This window comes from Clupea harengus, chromosome 3, assembly GCF_900700415.2.
Source record: "Clupea harengus chromosome 3, Ch_v2.0.2, whole genome shotgun sequence".
Taxonomy (NCBI): domain Eukaryota; kingdom Metazoa; phylum Chordata; class Actinopteri; order Clupeiformes; family Clupeidae; genus Clupea; species Clupea harengus.
In genome coordinates this window covers 1,357,577-1,377,219 of record NC_045154.1, presented here as the reverse complement: position 1 = coordinate 1,377,219, position 19,643 = coordinate 1,357,577, and the positions used below count along the sequence as shown (strand labels likewise).

At 41.6% G+C, this 19,643-nt stretch overlaps 1 protein-coding gene across 1 annotated transcript; it reads right to left on the bottom strand.

The window, feature by feature from the left end:
* Positions 1-11,677: 11,677 nt before the first annotated feature.
* Positions 11,678-12,636, bottom strand: LOC116218955 (metabotropic glutamate receptor 8-like). Its single transcript, XM_031561735.2, has one exon. It carries the CDS (start codon positions 12,350-12,352, stop codon positions 11,738-11,740), a length of 615 nt encoding a protein of 204 aa, XP_031417595.2. The 5' UTR covers positions 12,353-12,636; the 3' UTR covers positions 11,678-11,737.
* Between the last annotated feature and the right edge of the window lie 7,007 nt (positions 12,637-19,643).

Sequence of the window (19,643 nt, the reverse complement as noted above, 5' to 3'; positions counted from 1 at the left end):
TAAAACAAGCACTTCTTGTTAAAAAGCATTAAGCCATATGAAGGTCATAAAATGCTTGAGATACTGAATTCACGCCATCAACACAGTCATTTAAACATCTCTTTATCAACAGGCGACAGTTCTTGCTATTTCATGTTAGCTTGTCACACATTTTATTATTTTAAAGTTGCGCTCAAGTCAGTTGCTTGTGGAATAGAACAGCTGTAATGAAATACACTCAGCACACCTCATTTGGACACAACCTATACATAAATATGTATATGTGTGAGGCGCAGCCATCTGTGTTTAGCGCTTGAAAAAGCTGTCGTGCTGGGAAACGCTGAGGTGAGCTGACAATACCAATTAACCCCCCGCATGCCATCTCTTGTGCGAGGAGAACAGGAGGATACTCATGTCATCATGATGAGCAAACAGAGCGAAGTGTGTGCACTCACTCACTCACTCACTCACTCACCCACTCACTCACTCACTCACTCACTCACTCACTCACTCACTCACTCACTCACTCACTCACTCACTCACACACTCACTCACTTCACACACTCACTCACTCACTCACTCACTCACTCACTCACTCACTCACTCACTCACTCACTCACTCACTCACTCACTCACTCACTCACTCACTCACTCACTCACTCCACTCACTCACTCACTCACTCACTCACTCACTCACTCACTCACACACTCACTCACTCACTCACTCACTCACTCACTCACTCACTCACACACTCACTCACTCACTCACTCACTCACTCACTCACTCACTCACTCACTCACTCACTCACACACTCACTCACTCACTCACTCACTCACTCACTCACTCACTCACTCACTCACTTCGTTTCGTTTCTATCTCGGTGTCTTTCACACTGACTAAACCCCACATGAAAAGCATTCACAGATTCACAGGTTTTGTGAAAACCCCACTGAGTAAAGATCATAAGATGACCTGAGTTTGCCGAGATTTGATTTATTCTTCTGCCATTTCATTGGTGCAGGGACACAGAAGATGAGATTTGATTCATTCTTCTGCCATTTCATTGGTGCAGGGACACAGAAGATGAGATTTGATTTATTCTTCTGCCATTTCATTGGTGCAGGGACACAGAAGATGAGATTTGAATTTATTCTTCTGCCATTTCATTGGTGCAAGGGACACAGAAGATGAGATTTGATTCATTCTTCTGCCATTTCATTGGTGCAGGGACACAGAAGATGAGATTTGATTTATTCTTCTGCCATTTCATTGGTGCAGGGACACAGAAGATGAGATTTGATTTATTCTTCTGCCATTTCATTGGTGCAAGGGACACAGAAGATGAGATTTGATTTATTCTTCTGCCATTTCATTGGTGCAAGGGACACAGAAGATGAGATTTGATTTATTCTTCTGCCATTTCATTGGTGCAAGGGACACAGAAGATGAGATTTGATTTATTCTTCTGCCATTTCATTGGTGCAAGGGACACAGAAGATGAGATTTGATTCATTCTTCTGCCATTTCATTGGTGCAAGGGACACAGAAGATGAGATTTGACCTGCTGCCACATGTGAAACAGTCATGTCACCCACCTGACATGACTTAGTGTGTTGTTCATCTTACTCCACCTGACATGACTTAGTGTGTTGTTCATCTTACTCCACCTGACATGACTTAGTGTGCTGTTATTACTCCATCTACTCCGCTGCCCATGGAGTCAGACTGGGTTTAGATGACTCAGGCAGTATGGAACTGCACTTATTTTTACAGGACAAATCCATAAAATACACACTACATTTAAACTATCTTGGTCATTCAAGAATAGGACAGCGGCTCCACCCCAGGTTCAGCATCACTCTGTTTTCCCAGCGCATGCGATGAGAAGAGTAGAACTGGAGAGGAAGAAGCATGCGATGAGAAGAGTAGAACTGGAGAGGAAGAAGCATGCGATGAGAAGAGTAGAACTGGAGAGGAAGAAGCATGCGATGAGAAGAGTAGAACTGGAGAAGAAGAAGCATGCGATGAGAAGAGTAGAACTGGAGAGGAAGAAGCATGCAGACACTGTAACACTCCCGCTCGTCCCTGAGGTGAGAATTACCACTTGCACACTATTTTGGGATTCACACTCTCAGGTGGTCCACATGCTAGAGTGTATAACGCTGCATTTCAGCTCCTTTTATTATTAGACTTTAACAGTTGGGTGTGTCTGTGGGTGTGGTGCTGTGTTTGAGAAATGAGCTAGATGTTATGTCTCAGTGAGAAATGAGCTAGATGTTATGTCTCAGTCGATGTTATGTCTGAAAAATCTTATTCTCAGGAGCTTGAACATGGTGTGCCCTAAAAAAAGCAAACATCTGTAACAAACTTAGCCATTTCAAAAAGTGAAATTGATCAGATAAGAGCAAGTCACCTTTCTGTTTTAAAATGCACTGTGCTTAAGTTTTTTTTTTTTTTTTTTTTTTTTTTACCATTATACTAGTGGTTGGTGTAATGTGGGGTAATGTTCCAACTCATGTAGATTGTTTCTGTGGGTGGCTTTAATCCTCGAGCTGGTTTTCCCCCTGAACTGTGTGAACATTTAAACACACTGATCTCCGTCATGGCTCAATATTCAGTTGGCTCATTCACATGAAACAGAGGCACAGGGGACTGACGATAAACGGAGTATTTTAAGCAAGACAAGTCAAGTTTTCACACATTCTCACTTATAACGCAGGACCAGTTAGACAGTTAAAAAGCCAGATATGGAGCTCTACAAAAACTATGGGCAGATGAAGACCATTGCATGCTAATCTGACATCAAAGCAAACTAATGAGTATGACTGAAGTAGACAGAGGCTGTGCGCCTGAATATTCATCAAGCAGTATGATGCACTGCCTTCCAACGAGCTGACACGTCAGCTGATCTAAGAGAGTTATGGAGACGGTGAGATGCTTGAGTAGAGTGTCTGCTCATTGGAGGCCTCGTTTTATAAAATGCTCTTAAACTCAAAGTTGATAATGTCCGGATTCATACAAACTGAAATAGAAACTTCTTTTCTTGTGGCAATTTTGGTGAAGTAGAGAACAGCAACATATGTTCAGAATAATCTGGTCCTATTATAACTATTAATCGCTGTGTTGAGTTGTCTTGGTAGTAATATGAGGTATCTGGAGAAGTAGTAGTAGTAGTAGTAGTAGTAGTAGTAGCAGTAGTAGTGGTAGTAGCAGTAGTAGAGAGAGCGAGAGAGTACATCATGATCACCATCCAGTCAGACCAGCTATTGTGCTGCGGGACACATGATTCCTATTTGAGCCTCCCTCTCCTCTGCTGCACAGGCCCATCTGTGTAGGGAATCTGAGAGCATCAATGATGTCACCAGCAGCGTAACTGACTGCACCCGTATTGCCAGAATTCCCTTTAACAGACCTCTTTCAATTGACGTACTTTTCTCATCACAAGGCTGTCTTTCAAATGACATGAACCTAATGGAACATCTGTGAATTGCAAATGTGAGTGACATGTATGCACAGTCAGGAAGGCTACTTTTGAAAGGTAATAGGTTACAGATTACTAGTTACCCTGTTAGAAAGGAAATAAGTAATGTGACTATATTAATTACTTCACCAAAGCAATGTAAAGCTTTTTATCAAAAAGAATACATTCTGATTCCTTTGTAATCACCAACATTTTGATTAGTAACTAACTAAATTAATTTTTGGATTACAATTACATTTATTTTGTAATTTAATTACATTATTCCATTACATGTTACTAGTGACTCCCGTACCCTGCATGAATGCATGTTTTTTCTGTGTGTGTAATACAATCAGTATATTGACAAGATATTCATATAAATTTACCATTACATGCCATTTGTACTGCATACATAGCAGTGATGGACCCGAATCCTAATCCGTTATTCGGGAAAGCACAAATAAGGTGATGGAAACAGATATGTCTTCTTCTGCGACATAAGACTTTGATTTCTCTAACTACTTGTTTCATTTACTACAAGAATGCAACATCATCGGAATTTAAGCGTATTCCCTTCAACTGAGGGATATTTCTCTCTGTAAATAGTTTTCAATGCAAATTTCCAATTCAAAACAGAATATTCCAATTTATAAAAATGTGTTACAGTTTCTGATTGCTGAATCTCCCCCCTAGTTAAAGGGGTGGTCGTGGTGGCTCAGACAGGTCATAAAACTTAGTTTAGTTCAAAATGAGAATTAAAGAGAAAGAGCTTGAGAGAGATATAAAGTTCACTATGAGGATGTTGAAATATATTTCCTGGTTTATTATATGCCAATATTAAATCAATTTGATGCTTGAAGGCATAACAATTGCATTGCAAATGAATACTAGGTGAGAAAATACAACATGTGCCTGTGAACTGCAGTCTTCTTTTCCGAACACAGACACAGGCCCAGATGATTTGGTTGGTTGCAGATACAGGTAGAGATGACACCCTGTACACCTCTAATACATAGCAATGCAGCAAACACTGACCAAGAAGGTTATTTAGGCCTAATGCCAATACTAGTCTATTCCTGGCCAGAATGGACTGCGTTGTGGCAGAGGGTGCAGCATGAACTGGTTCCTGACAAGAACAGAGATTTCCTCCCTAAAATACTAACCTCGATGTAATCCGCATCATTCGGATACAATTAATGTCAGTGTTTTTCTGCATTAGAACGGACTTAAGATTGGTTATGTTTGATAACTCATGTTCCAGAGAACAGAGTCTCAAGGAAAGGAAATAGCTCCAGAACCACTCACTAATTACTCACTAGAATTCGCTTCAAAATGAGGAGCTTCAGCAGGGGCATACTAATTGTAAGTTAAAGAGAACAAGGCGCTGTGACAGCTGATCGACAGGGTATCTCATTTGGGGGGGGGGAAGTGCTGCTGGTTGGGGGAAGTGCAGTGTCAGGAGACCACCAACTGTGTCTGGGAGAGATAGCTTCTGAGACTTAAAGCCTCACCTCACCAAGTCTGACACAGCTGAGCTGGCAAGAGTAAGTAAGAAGGTAAGAACTCCTCTCTGTGAACTTCAGGTTTCTCAAGTTACATGTGGCATGTCATTTGGGTTTGAGTTAAAGGTCAGCATGATTTAAAAAAACACTTTCACGTTTCAAGTTTAAATGGCAAAGTGCAAGCTTTGCCATCTGAGTGTTTTGGTGACGGATCCATACGGATGTGTTCAAGTGCATACGCTTAAGAAAAGGATCCAAAAATAGGAACCTAATGCCTCTCACAATAGAGTCAGATGCATACACCGTAGGCCACACCCACAGATGAACAGCAATGCTCTCCCTGCATACTTGATTCTGTATGTATAGTGCATGTGGTAATATATGGGCTCTTTTAGCAATAAAAAGATGATTTGGTAAGGCTGATACTTCCTGCCACTGAAAAAAATACCAATATACCATACTGTAGTCAGCATGATTTAATGGCTCTGCTGCCTATAGGTGCATAATGGAAAAGATTTATGCTGGTGTGTATCTCCTAGTTTAATATTTACTTTCTTCATTTCATAAATACATCATGCTGCAGCCCAAGGAAATAGAATTCCCCATCTTTTCACTGAATACTGCTTCTACCACACCCAATGACAAATATGTGTGGTCAAATATATGTTTGTGTCAGATAAGTATTTCAACTCGTTCCATAGTGTGAACACTAAATAGGACCTGTTTGGACATACAGTTGGGAGAGTAAGAGTGGTACAACAACAACAACAGCAGCGCATGTATAGCAGGTCTCAGCAGGAGAGATACACAGACATCACGTCTCCCCTTAAGGGCCGCACATTGTGATTGTATACCTCTGTATACTTCCAGTCTCTCTATCTTCCTTTCTCTTTCTCTTTCTCTCTCTCTCTCTCTCTCTCTCTCTCTCTCTTTCTCTTTCTCTCTTTCTCTCTCTCTCTTTCCCTCTCTCTAAGCCAATGATCCAAGAGATGTGGGTATCCTCAGTGAACTATGCTCACTCTGTAATCTGTAATCTGTTATTCTGTGAATAATGTTTTGTTTTTCGTGTTTTATCTGAATATATTAAACCAGAGGTTCCCTAACTTTTCATGCCAGGCCCCCTTTGACAATGAAAAAAAATGCTACAACATTAGTCATAGGCTACTATACTATAGGAGCCATACCATACTACATTAGTCATAGGCTACTATGCTGTAAGAACCATACCATACAACATTTGACATGTATTTGGTTGTTTAAATTTACTTATACTTAATTATACAATAACCAAGGATTATAGTTTAAGATGGCCAAATCTGGTTACAGCAGCTTTATGCACAAGTCCAGCTAGCAGACAGAGCCTCAAACTACTTCTGTAAGAATTACATTAGTGCATTTATAGCATTTTAATTCAATTCATTTTTATTTATACAGTGGCAAAACAATCAAATGGTCTCAAGGCACTTGTCAGTAAAGCGCTCAAATGAGTTGAGTTGAGTGGATGGATACCTGTGGCATTTGGCTGGCATTTACAAAGGCTGTGTTTGGACAGGAGAAATGTACAAGAAATAGGACAATTATGGACTTTATCTGGCAACCCCTCCTGGAACAAAGCTGTGTTATGCAAGACTGGTTTGTCAATCATTTTGCAAATTACTCACATGGAAAACTGTAGAGAACTACTGTCAGTGCCAACTATGACATTATGTCTGCATTGTACACTGCATGAGAGAGACGTTTTTACATGGCAATCCCACTGTTTTTCTTTCGTGTCTAAATTGCTGTACACATGAACTGTACAATATATTTATGGAGTAACAGGTAACCATACCAGAATGTCTCATTCTTTGAAATACTAAATACCATCCTGGTAAAAGTCCTGGTTGGATCAGAGCCATTTTTTTTTTTTTAAAAAAAAAATTGAAAGAAATGTCTCTCTCTGTTGTCTTTCCACTCAATTTAGGATGCATGTCATGAAAGCAACATTCATTTCATGTGTCTCCGCTCATCATTTCATTTAAAATCTCTGAAGTGGTGCTGACAGAAGACTGAACTCAGCTAGAGTTGGTGTCTGGCAGTAACATGGCAGATGTTTTTTTTTCATCCACAAAGATTTCTCCGATATTAAACCTGAACGTGTTTCTGAAGTCCCATCTGAATGAGAATGCTATTTCTGACTGCTGTCCCATAAACTGTGCTGTGCTGTCAGGAAAGGACTTAGGTCTTAGGAGGTGTTGTCTCTGGTGGCAGGTGAGTGTCATTGCTCATCCAGTGACAAAGCCTGTGGTGTCATTTCCCCTCTGATGGGCTAGGAGCTCAGTACACAGGCCCGTGACCAATGTCTCCCTGGAGCAGTGATCTCTTAACAGACACTCAATTTCTCCCCTCTGCGTTTTCTCTGAGTAAGTCTGATTTATTTATCGTCATGTGAGAATAGAAACCAAAACCCAAGTGAAATTCCAAAGCACATATCTTTTTACACAGACGCATCATTCTCACTTAAAAAGGGGAGAAAGAAATTCTATGGACCTAGATTTCAAGGTTGATCTGATCTCCACCAATGCCCAATTCACACGTCATGATCTCTGAACAAACATGTAACATGAGAGAAGTGTCAAAGAAATATGTCTATTGAAGCTCTAAACAAAAACACTGAACAGCACTATGAAGCAATTATACCTCAATTATACCTCATACTACTATACTACCTATATACTCATCAGCTCTTGCTTTAACTTGGATTTTACATTTTAAACTGTCAGCTATCATGATCCTACCTATAATTCGGCCCATGTTTCCTGAGGATTAGCAATGCCGTGGTTTGGCAGTTTAAAGATATATCTTTCGTGGGATATGCATGTTTTGACTCTTCCAGCCCCAATGTGTTTTTGTACAAAGTCTGAGCACCTCTAAAACTAGATTTAATTTTAGTGTCTTTAGATTTCATTTTAATAAAAAACGTTTTTTACTACATTCCTTTTACTCTCATTTTATTATTGCTGAGGTGTTCTAGAATATAATCATAAATGCCACTTTTGCCTCATGGTTTTTAGTTAGGTGAAATATACAAAAATATCAGGCATGGCAGACTAACTAACATAGTCAAAAAAAAGCCTTGGGGTTGGAAGTGTTAAGAGCTCTTGAGTTTGCTACAAAATATGCAGCTGAAGGCAGGGGGGTCTTCTGTCTGAACGGAAAGAACACCATATCAGTTCACTGCCTATTAGTTACTGGCTTCCTCCATCCAGTGGCATTCCACAGGCCCAGAGTGTCACAGAAGGACTCTCATTTTACCAGTCCCTGTGAAACTGAATTTCATAGGTAGCTAAAAAATCTTATCCATTATTAATAAAGCTTCTAATAATCAGTGCCAGTGGCACCACAGCACCCCCCCCCCCCCCCCCCCTGTTGGCAGGTACAGTATGAAGATGGGAACGCGTGCAGGCCTCACTCAGTTTTTTGTTGGAACCACTAGAGGGAAAAAGGCATCACTTTCACATTAGCTATTTTCAGCCAATGAATATTTGATGAGATTCCGTTTGAAGATGGGGTTGTTAAGGTCATGTTTGATCATCACCACACAAGCATAATATTTCCATAAAATCAAGGACCAACACTTATCACAAAAAGTCATACGTCAAACGAAATGACTATATTCTAAAAAATGAACTGGAATAAAATTCCTTCATCAAATCACAATTATGTCATAAAAGTGTCAAGGAATATGTCATATTGTTGTCATTTGTTATTTATGTCCATAGGTATTATAGTAGTATTACTTTTAATTTATACATAAATAAATACAATTGACTCATTTTGTCTTAATTTAGTTTCATTTCTCATATTTTGATACTTTGCAGTTGCAAAATTCAAATAATCCTAAAAGGCAGGTTTAGAAAATCACACCAATGCTATAACTGCTAGGAATTCATACCCATTGTCACCTGAGCACTACATAATGTTTTGAAGATGACTTAATTGTATCTATCAAGTTCATGACATGAATCTGTCCCTTGAAGTGACACACACACACACACATACACACACACATGCATATATATATAAATAATGAAATGCTGCTTTGTACCAGCAAGTTGCATTTGACATGTTCCTCTTTCACAACATCCAATTTACCTGTCCTGGGGGGGGGGGAGTTACGAAGCAGTGATGGCTTGTTTTTCATCTTTTCTGCTGTCTTGGCAAAAAGGGTGTGAGCGGAGAAGCAGACGAGATCTCTCCAGGCTTTGTGAAAGCTGCCACCCTTATTGATGGCATCAGGAAAACCTGTGAATATGTGTACTGACAGCAGAGGCTTATCAGGGCATGGCAGCTCTTGTTAGAACACTGGCATGGTATCAACTTACAATATAAGAAAGAGCCCTGTTCGTGTGTGTTCACAGAAGCCAAGGAAGAGCCCTGTTCGTGTAGAGCCCTGTTCGTGTAGAGCCCTGTTCGTGTAGAGCCCTGTTCGTGTGTGTTCACAGAAGCCCAGAAAGAGCCCTGTTCGTGTGTGTTCACAGAAGAGCCCTGTTCGTGTGTGTTCACAGAAGCCAAGGAAGAGCCCTGTTTGTGTAGAGCCCTGTTCGTGTATACACACAGAAGCCAAGAAAGAGCCCTGTTCGTGTAGAGCCCTGTTCGTGTATGTTCACAGAAGCCAAGAAAGAGCCCTGTCCGTGGGGAAAAGCCCTGTTCGTGTATACATGCAGAAGCCAAGGAAGAGCCCTGTTTCGTATGTTCACAGAAGCCAAGGAAGAGCCCTGTTTGTGTAGAGCCCTGTTCGTGTATACATGCAGAAGCCAAGGCAGAGCCCTGTTCGTGTATGCACAGAGAAGCCAAGGAAGAGCCCTGTTCGTGTATACACACAGAAGCCAAGAAAGACCCCTGTTTGTGTATGCACACAGATAGCTTCCCATATCGAGCGATCTAGGGGGATGGGGGAGTGATGCTGTGCATGTGTTATCCCACCCCTAATGGAGGTGGGCTTTAATTGAACTGTGGTCATACCTCACCGTGTGCTCAGACGATTAAAGCAGGGTTTGGATCTCATTAGCGGATCCTCCAGAGGGAGGTGGGGGCCCAGGGGAGACTGCCTTCAGGGCGTCATTAATTTTGCATTGCAAATCCAGCAGACATTTAGCAGACCTCACTACTCATAGAGACACACTCAAGCTGGATGTGTGGAGCTGAGAGATCTCCAGCCCCACGGACTGGACTGCAGACTGACCGAAGGAGATCTCCTCATCTCAGGGAACCTCCTGCTTAATTGATCGGTGTTACTCATTTTAAACTAATGATTTACTCTGATACTGTAGAACCAAATCTGCATGCTTTGTGAAATGCCACCTATATTTAATACTAAATCTTCAGTTTGTCTCAGACGCCTCAGTAAGATCTATGATTTTACGAAACAGTGAAAGACAATGAGAAGTGTTGAGTTCCTAATTTCAAACTTTTAAAAGATGGCCTCCCACCCCATTTGTCTGGTTTGAACTTGCCCTCCTACTTTTTTGTGCTATGTCACCAGTCTTTCTGTGTACCTCATCATACTTCCAGAATGTTGCTGCCTGGTTGGTTTTGGCAAGCAGTTTCAGCCCTGATGGCTTTGCATGTGGTGTGGATAACTCTGATGGCGGCTGATGGCTGATGGTCTTCATTATGCATTATGCAGAAGCACCTCATTGTTGTTTTTCTTACTCAGTCCAGCAATATCACTTTCATTTTAATCTTGAATTCCATCCCCTTCAACTATGTTCATCTTCTTGGTTTGCTCTAACATGGCTTCTCAACTCTGCTGTACCTATAACCAACTGCACGATAGATAACCTGCTTAGGCTGGGTGTCCACTCCCATTGCAACAGCACTCTCCAGTTGATTGTTGATAATTGCTAGTATTGATGGAAAGAACAGATCAGATCAGAGTTGTATCTGTTAAGTTTATTTGCCACGTTAGCAGCCTTTCTATTTCTGGTAACCATGACAAACGCTCAATAATTCATGAGACATGGTGCTGTAGATGAACCCATTGTCATGCTATGAGATAAGCACCTTCCTATTTTCCCTTCCAACACCAATTAAATCTGATTAGGGAAATGTAAGTCATTTCTTCAGCAAATGTAGTGGAAGGGAGAGTGGTTCAGGCATAATAAGCCCTGTACTCAGCACAACGAAACAGCTCTGTGATCATCATCTCAGACAGTTATACCTCAGACTTCTTCATCTTATATAACAATAAATGCAGCCTTTACCGCAAGACTTTTCTATTGTAACATAGTATTGTCATCCAGAATCAGCAGATGCTATATTCCTATCCTTTCTTTGTTGTGAAAGAGGGTCATCTTTTTTTTCTCCTCTGCACATTTCTCCGCGGAGTTCAGCACAACATGGTTCAGCTTAATTACAAATGCCCCTCTGGTGTGAATCAATAGAGCACACAGTATTTCAGCAAAAAAAGCACCATTTTGCTACAGTGCTACCTGGGTATGCAAAGCAATGGTTTCAGGTATGGTATCAGATACTGAGCTTCAATATTAACTAGGTAAATATCTGTGGAACTGCATTCCAGTTTCCAGGGCCTCATCGTCACGGAAAGCGTGCTCTTAGTGGAAACTCAATGTTGTCTCAATCGCACAGCATTAAGGAACACACATGTACGAATATCAGACCAGCAGTGAGCCATCTCAAGTAGCTCGAGATCTAGGGGGAAAAACAAACCACTCTACCGATTCTGAACACATTAGCAAACAAGCAACATGAGTATTTGTAATGATAGCATGAGAGTGATAAGCCTTCATTTCCTCAGCTGTCCTTTTTCTCCTTTTCAAACAAAGTAGAGACTGACAAACACAAAAAGTACCCAAGCACCCAAACAAGAAGGAACACAATAGCACTCACCCCAAACAACCGCAGAATATTGGCCACCATGATGGACACAGAGCTGGTGGCAGCTCCAATCACCCCGACGACCTTGTCTGGCTTGGCAAAGACGGGTGGCTCGCCATTGGCACAGTGCACGTCCGAGGAGTCCCTCTCAATGAGCGCTTGGACAAACGTTAGGGACTGTTCCAAGGCATACGTGTCACGTGAGCAAGTGTCAAGGATGAGGGCACCCAATGTGACATTTGGCAGCAGCTCTGGGTCTTTGTTAATGAGGTCGATGGCGAACAGCATAGCCTCCAGTCGATGGATGCCCTTCTCCTTCTTCAGCTCGCCGCAGGCCAACCCCTGCTCACCGCGGGCATGCACAGGGAAGAGCCCGCCGAGGATGATGTCACCATCCAGACGGATGGAGTGGGCATACTCCTGTGCCTGTAGTTCAGGCCTCTCCGTAGTGGCCAGGGTCCCCGAACACACACTCACTAACAGACAGAGGTATGTGTGCACCACTGCACAGCACACTGATGCTCTATGCATGCTGACACTGAGAGAGGGCTATATTTATGTTAATATTTACGTATATATGTTTATATGTCTAAGGCAGCAAATACTATTGTGGTCTAGACAATGGATGGCAAATGAGAGACGGCGATCCTGGTGGTCTGACTTATCAACTCCTTTTCCACAGAAGCAGACCCCCGGCCTGGCAGCCCTTTAGAGGAACTGGATTCATGTGTTCTGCACAAAGACGTGGTACACAGTGAAGGTCTGTGGTACTGTGCAGGCAGTTCTCTTTAATTCCACATGCTAGATGATATCTGCCACTGTGATTTCTGTAGAATCAAAAAAAGATTTTTTTTTTTAAACATTTTAATTGCATTGCTTATATTCAAACCATTTTGTGTAATGAAGTTGGAGTCATAACACAAATACACACCTATGGTTTTGCTCAGATGAAAAAATTCCCTTGCATTTTCAACAGTCTCAATCACTGTTGAGTGAGAAATTTCATATGACATGTAGTTAACGGGCACCTGAACTAAGAATAGCGGTACAATAGAATGAGTGTGCGTGCTGTTGGGCCCACCCCTCGGTGCTGAGGTGCTGTGCTGTGGGGGGGGGGGGGGGGGGGGGGGGTATAGGGGAGGCAGTGGCTCTAGAGCTCTTTGACAATAAATATATATTTAAAACTTCAGTTGCCTTTGTCTTCCAGACCGTTCAAATTAAAGCATCATCTAGCAGCTGGACTATAATCAACACACACCTGCATCCACGCCTGCCTGCCCCAACCACAAGTACTAAAACTTCTTTCCTTAATCCAGTCTATGAAGGATGGAACATTCAAATAATGTGGTTTCAAACTACTTTATCAGTGATGGTACATGAGCTACATTACATTTTGTTTATTAACATTTTATGTCATCCCCCTTGGAAATGATAGGCTACCTTGTATCTGGACGTTTTAAAAAATATTATTATTCTGAATTCATTATCGTAGCCTATACATAAACAGGGATTTCCACCAGTTTTCTGGACATTCATGGCTAACATTCAGACAAAACAAAACGAAATCGATCTAAAACGAAGTAGGCTAGCTGAATAATAATTTCGAGTCTCAGACCATTGAAATCGACAACCCCCTTCACCTTCAGGCGCTAACGTATAGAACTATTCATTTACCTGATATGTTTGGCATAACTGAGTCGTTAAAAAGAGCGAAATTCACAGCATACGCTATAGAATGAGGTTAGCTCTATCAATATAACTCTATCAACCTTTCGTTGACAAGATATAAAGATACAAAGTTACATTCATTAAGTTCTTATTTGAATTCCTACCCATTATTTGCTGCTGCATTTAGCAGCCTGTATAGGCTGTAATCATTTGACAAACAAATCCTTTAACAAATTAAATCTCTTTACAATACAGATTGGATTGGTTTATTACTGAAAGTCACGAGAAAGACCTAATTGTCAAACTCTAGTTGTTACAGAATTTCACCCTGGCTTACAAAATCGTTCAATTCATTTAGGTGTTGCGTAATTGGCTGAGGGGATGAGTGCGCGAGATCGGGCACCTGTCTGCTCAAAGAGCGGAGCAACTAGACGTTCCGGGTGTGGTAGCCTATAATATACATTTTTAAATAAAATAACAAGAACAAAGCGACTAGTTGCCAGATATAGCATACACTGTCATTGTATCATAAACAGCTACATTAAGGCTTGTACCTGACAATGGTTGATCTCGTATCCCCTCGTATCCCCTCCACTTTGCCCGTAGATATAAGAAGGTCCGTTGGTGGTGCTGAAAAGGACAGCGATCCAGAGGCGCCACGAGAGCTGAGGAACCCTCCGAATGGAATCTCTGAAATGTGCTCAACTGATACGTCCTGCGTATGGTAGCCTACCACACCTCTAGTCGCTCCGACCCCACCACGTACAGCCGTCAAACTTTACTCCTTATCTTTTTCTCAGGGATGCCTCTATAGTGGTGACTATCGCACCAGCAACAGGACAAACGCTAAAGCCAATGAAACGATTTACATTCACTTTTAATTCAGAAAATATCTACACAAAGGCAATTTGAAAGTGTCTTAGGAAACATCAAATAATAAAATAAAATATTATAGACTTATATAAATTAAAAACCTTGGCAATTTCTATCATGGACCATTCCTACAGTGACCCTCTCTAAACCCTGGTCAGTCACCCTTATTCATTGCTTTGTTGACGCGCCTCCTGTCAAATAAGCACGTTTGCGCCACCCTGTGTTGGAAATCCTCAACATGCAATGTGACAGTTTCAGCGAGTGGAAGTCGTCTTGAACTGGACGTGTAGGCCTACCTGTGTTCTGCAAAAAATGTGGTAGCCTATAATCAGTGTCTATGTTTATGACCATAGCCAGTGCTGTAGTGGTAAAATTAGAGGTGGGTAAACTATGAATTTTGGGACAGACCTTGACGCGATGCAACACGACGCGATGCAACACGACGCGAAGCAACGCGACGCGAAGCAACGAAACACAAAGCGTTGCGACTCTGTAAGGCTGTCCTGGCTATATTCCATTATGATATCAGTTAAAGTCATATTAAATCAATGACAGTGAATAGATGAGTTTGTAGTTTACTAAATGTCAAGAAAACAGTAAAGAAAAGTATGTGTAGGCCTCACAAAAATGAAGGGGGTGGTGGGGGAGACGAAAGAAAGGACCTCTATAGGAGCTAAAAAAAATAATGAAGGCCTCTGGAAACAGGCCCAGGGTGATACACCTGAAAAGTTTAATATAAAAAGAAACCATGCTGCAATTAAACACTTCCCCTGTTCTTTAACCATTGGAGAAACCTGCCTTGCAGGGGCGTGTTCTGGGGTTGATGGCTCTCCTGTGCTTCACCAGCCAGGACTTCACATACTGTGTTGGAATAAACAAGCATGTTTTTTTTCACATTGAGAACTGACTTGTTGACTTCAAATAACGTATTGATTAAGCATATAGGCCTATTCAGTGAAGCAACTGCTTGGCTCCCCGCTCACGTTTCTATGCGAGAGCACGGACGTGCGATCAGTGGAGGCATAGCCTCACCTGTCATCATGAAAGTAAAAAACAAATAACGATAAAATAAATATTAATATTTGTATTAAAATCGCTGAATTTGCGCTTGTCCTGTTCAAACAGACAGGAGACAGCGAGACGGTGAGGCAGCGACGAGCTGTGCTTCATCTCAGATTGCGCAATCCCTCACAAACTGGGTTGAGCGCATGCGTAGAACCTATTTAGTCTTGCTGATTTGACAAAAAACCTCGAAGGGGAGGCAAACAGTACCTCTGCCTCAATGAAGGGAGCGTGCGAGAACCCACTGGTCGGGTTTATGCTTGTTCTGCTGTTGCTCTTCTTCTACACTTATATTTTACCTTGACCGCGAAAATGGAAGATTCTATAGCTAAGCTAAAACATTTCACTTAGCTATGTCTAACTGGCTTGCAGAGAATCTGTCTACAATTTTCAATGAAATAGCCTTATCTGCAGCCATATGCGTGAGGATAATTACTCACGCATCTTCGATTGCTGAAATAATTTACGTTTTATTAGGCCTATTTAGATGGAACAGGGAAGGCTTGCTTGTTACCTGCATCGTCGTATTTGAAAGCACGTTATTAATAGCGTTTGTGCCTGTCTTAATACGATGTTGTTCGAACCAAAACAACGTTTTAAAATGTGAATTGATCTTCTTCAGTCTTACTTTGTACTTGAGGCCTTCTGCGGGCATCTGTGTGAGTGAAAGCAATTGATGGTCTCTTCAAAAATCGCCTGATATCCATGGCTAATGAATTCATTCCGAACGGGTAGTCAGGCAGGCTAATCCACAACGTGTATGTGTTTACATACTTCCTGGATCCTGATTGGTGTCGCCGCCACAGCCGCAAGGCACTGATTGGACCAGACCAGACCATAATACAGCGCAGATGAAAATGATTCAGACTACGGCGTTTATATGTTCAACAATATGAAATTTAGTGTTAGGTGATTTAAATTGACACCAAATTTATTTCGGATTATTCCAATCGCAGAATACAAGGCGCAGGGAACTTTGAGGTGCGTAAACGCCACTTAGAGGTGCGTAAACGCTATTTAGAGGTGCGTAAACGCTATTTCCAAAATTCCAGAGGTGCGTAAACGGCGTTTACGTGCGTTTACCCTCCACTACAGCCCTGCACACAACACGCTACGACGGAGAGAGAGAAGGAGAGATTAGGAGGTCTGATCCATAGTGTAGGTTGTCTTCTGGTTGGCCTTGTCTCCACAGGCCGCCATGTCTCCTCAATTCTCTCACCGGTCGTAGCGGTCGGTGTCTCTATGGCATCCTTTCTTCAACACAACACACTCAGTATACAAATTACATTTCAGTTATAGTCAATAGAATACACAATTTAGCATAATGGGTGTGTCTGTGGTCTGGTTGGGTGCATGCTGGGCTACCTATATATGAAAAGGTGTGAATGTCAGCAGACAGGAAGGGTCTTGCTGACCATTTATGTGTTAATGAAGGTGGCGAGAATGTGACACATTCTTGTGGGGGAGAAATTCATATGAGTTGAAAGTATATGAAAAACGCCCAAATCTAACACAACCGAGAGTTGTAGAATGATGATGGAGTTGTTGATCATTAAGGTTGTATAAATGTACATACAAGGGAGATACCCATTTTTTTTTCAAGCTTGTAAGGGCGTAAAAACTAGTTTGTGAAGGACCCAGAGAAACACAAATATCCGACAAGGCAAAATCCCGGACGATTTTGGAATCCCTGCCGGACGCATTTTTTAGGTCTCGAAAAGAGGACATGTCTGGGTAAAAGAGGACGTCTGGTCACCCTAAGTGATGACGAAAGTCTGTTTTGTAAATGATGAAAAGTATCTTGTTTTAAAATGTAGAGGATGATGCCTTCAGAGGCCAATGAAGACGGTCCTCGTTTTCAACAGCAGTAACACATCAAAGTAAAATACACAGGCCCAATCATATGCGATGTTTTTAATTTTTTTTTAATTTCATGACAAAGTTAGACAAAATGTATGTACAGTATGTGGTTAAACCAGTTCTTCGGTTCAAGGGAACACAATTTAGCATTCAGTTTCCTGGAACATGTACCACCCCGAATAGACAACCTGAAATGAAAGTGAAACTTTCTAGTTTTCAAAATAAAGTGTCTGATCCAGTAAGAAGGCTTCAGACGCGACCAAGATGGAAGACTGTCCATATCGTGTTTTAGTAGAAGGTGAATGGTCGCCTAGTCACCGTAAAGTGCTTCGGCAAAAACTCCAAAAACACTTTCAAAGTAAGAAGAAAGCTGATGGGGGTGAATGTGTCGTGGAATATGACGAGAAAGCGAACTCAGCTACTATTGGATTTAAACAAGAGGAGGGTAAGTCCTGCACTCGACGATATGATCACCTCCACGAATAAGTGTGGCGCTTGCCTTCTTTGTCTTGTAATTGTAATTACGACCATAGCATCTACCCAGTTAGTTTGATACAAAGGGTAGTGGTGACTTACGGTAGTCAGCGAGCGGTACTGTTGTTAATGGCTGAAGGAAAAATGTTTTGTCTAATCCTAGTCCTAGAGCGCGTTCTTCTCCACACACAACATGAAATCACCATCGACAACGAGCAGATTAAGCTATACCTCACCAGAAAATTGGTAAGTTTATGTGTTTTGTTGAGGTAATATAATAGACAATGGCATTTCAATGCGATCAAATCGATGAAAGTCGAGATTTCCTGGTCGGCCTAGAACACCGCCAGGGCAGGGGAGGCCTAGCAGGGGATATCCAGAGCCTTTCCTACGATTCATAGGCTAGTGCTCAGGACAGTGCAGCAGATGAGAGGAGCAAGGAACACGTGTTTTCTTTGGAAGAAATAACCTAATTAATAATAATAACTGAGACAGCTCTTTGTTCTTTCCCCGTGGCTGTGGAATACATGTAGGTCTAACAGTGAATAATCTTACATGACAGTAATGTTAAATTAGGATTCCGGAACTCTCCCAGTCAGCTGATCAACACTGGCACCACCCATGTCTACCATGAGTTATACCTGTATCCTATTTTAAGCCATCCTGAATTTGAATTAATTTCAAGCTATGACTAATCATCTTGGCATTTTTCTGTGTGACAGTAGGAGCTGGAATATAATTTCCATAATTGTCCATAAAGAACACTTGGCTTTGTAGTCTATGTCTGAAGCAAGTTGTTATTTGTTTGTTTTTATCTAAAAGGAGGCAAAGGGCATGCCACCTGTTGACAACCAATCTGCTGGTATGTATTGCACCTATACTGTACTTTGACCCATTTTATGGCTAATTTTGGTATGGTAATGGGTAATACATGATTTTGTATGGTAAAGACAGACCCAGATGGAAGATTCCGGACTCTTTCCCGGAAAGCATCCACCCAGCACTATATGAATTTCTCGTGAAGAAGCAGCTCCGATCTCACATCAATGACCAGATGCAAGCACACTTCTGCCAGATGAGCATGCAGAACACCAACGTTCTGCTCAGCCCACTTCCAGCCCTGCTGAAAATGAAGGGACTCACAGCCAAACACATAGACGGCTGGAAGGAGAACACCTTAGACGCTTTCCACCGCATCATGTCCAAGTACGCAATACTTGAGAAGGTGATGAACTCGGAAGTGTGTGGCTCAGTGGCAAAAGAGCTAAGGTTAGTTGTTCAGGACCATGTTGTCATGACAATGGATTCTGTAAATGGGCAGTTGACGCTGGCAGGGATGTCGAGAGACATAGAAAACCTCAGAGGGCTAGTGGATTGTATTATTCAGAAGGCAACGAATCAGTTTGAGCGAGAGACGAAAAGTGTTTCAGGGGAAATGGATTTGCCTCCTGACGGGTTTAAACTCCTGCAACTTTCAAAGGGCGTACCACCTGTTGACACCCAATATGCTGGTATGTATTGCACCTGCACTGTACTATAACCCATTTTATGGCCTATGTAGGGCATGGCATAAAGATAGCTAAGGGTATATTAACACAAGGCAAACAAAAAAAGCAGTAATAATGTGGAAATAAACATTTTAATTTGTTGGTTTTATATTAGTACATAGTAAAAAGTAAGTGAAATTAGATATTTAATAAAGAAAGATTGGTGCACTTTGCACTTAACCACACTAACATGGTATACTTATTAGCCTACTAGAATACTACATTACCTTCAGGTTAATATTCAGGCTAATCATATGCCAGTATGAACCAAACTGAGAGCATGTTTCTCCTTTTTAAGTAAATATTTGTTGTGCTGTCATTATATGAACAAATCTAGA

What these genes read in the sequence shown, in the direction of transcription:
- LOC116218955 (XM_031561735.2), bottom strand. Translation starts at nt 12,352, where the DNA reads ATGCATAGAGCATCAGTGTGCTGTGCAGTGGTGCACACATACCTCTGT.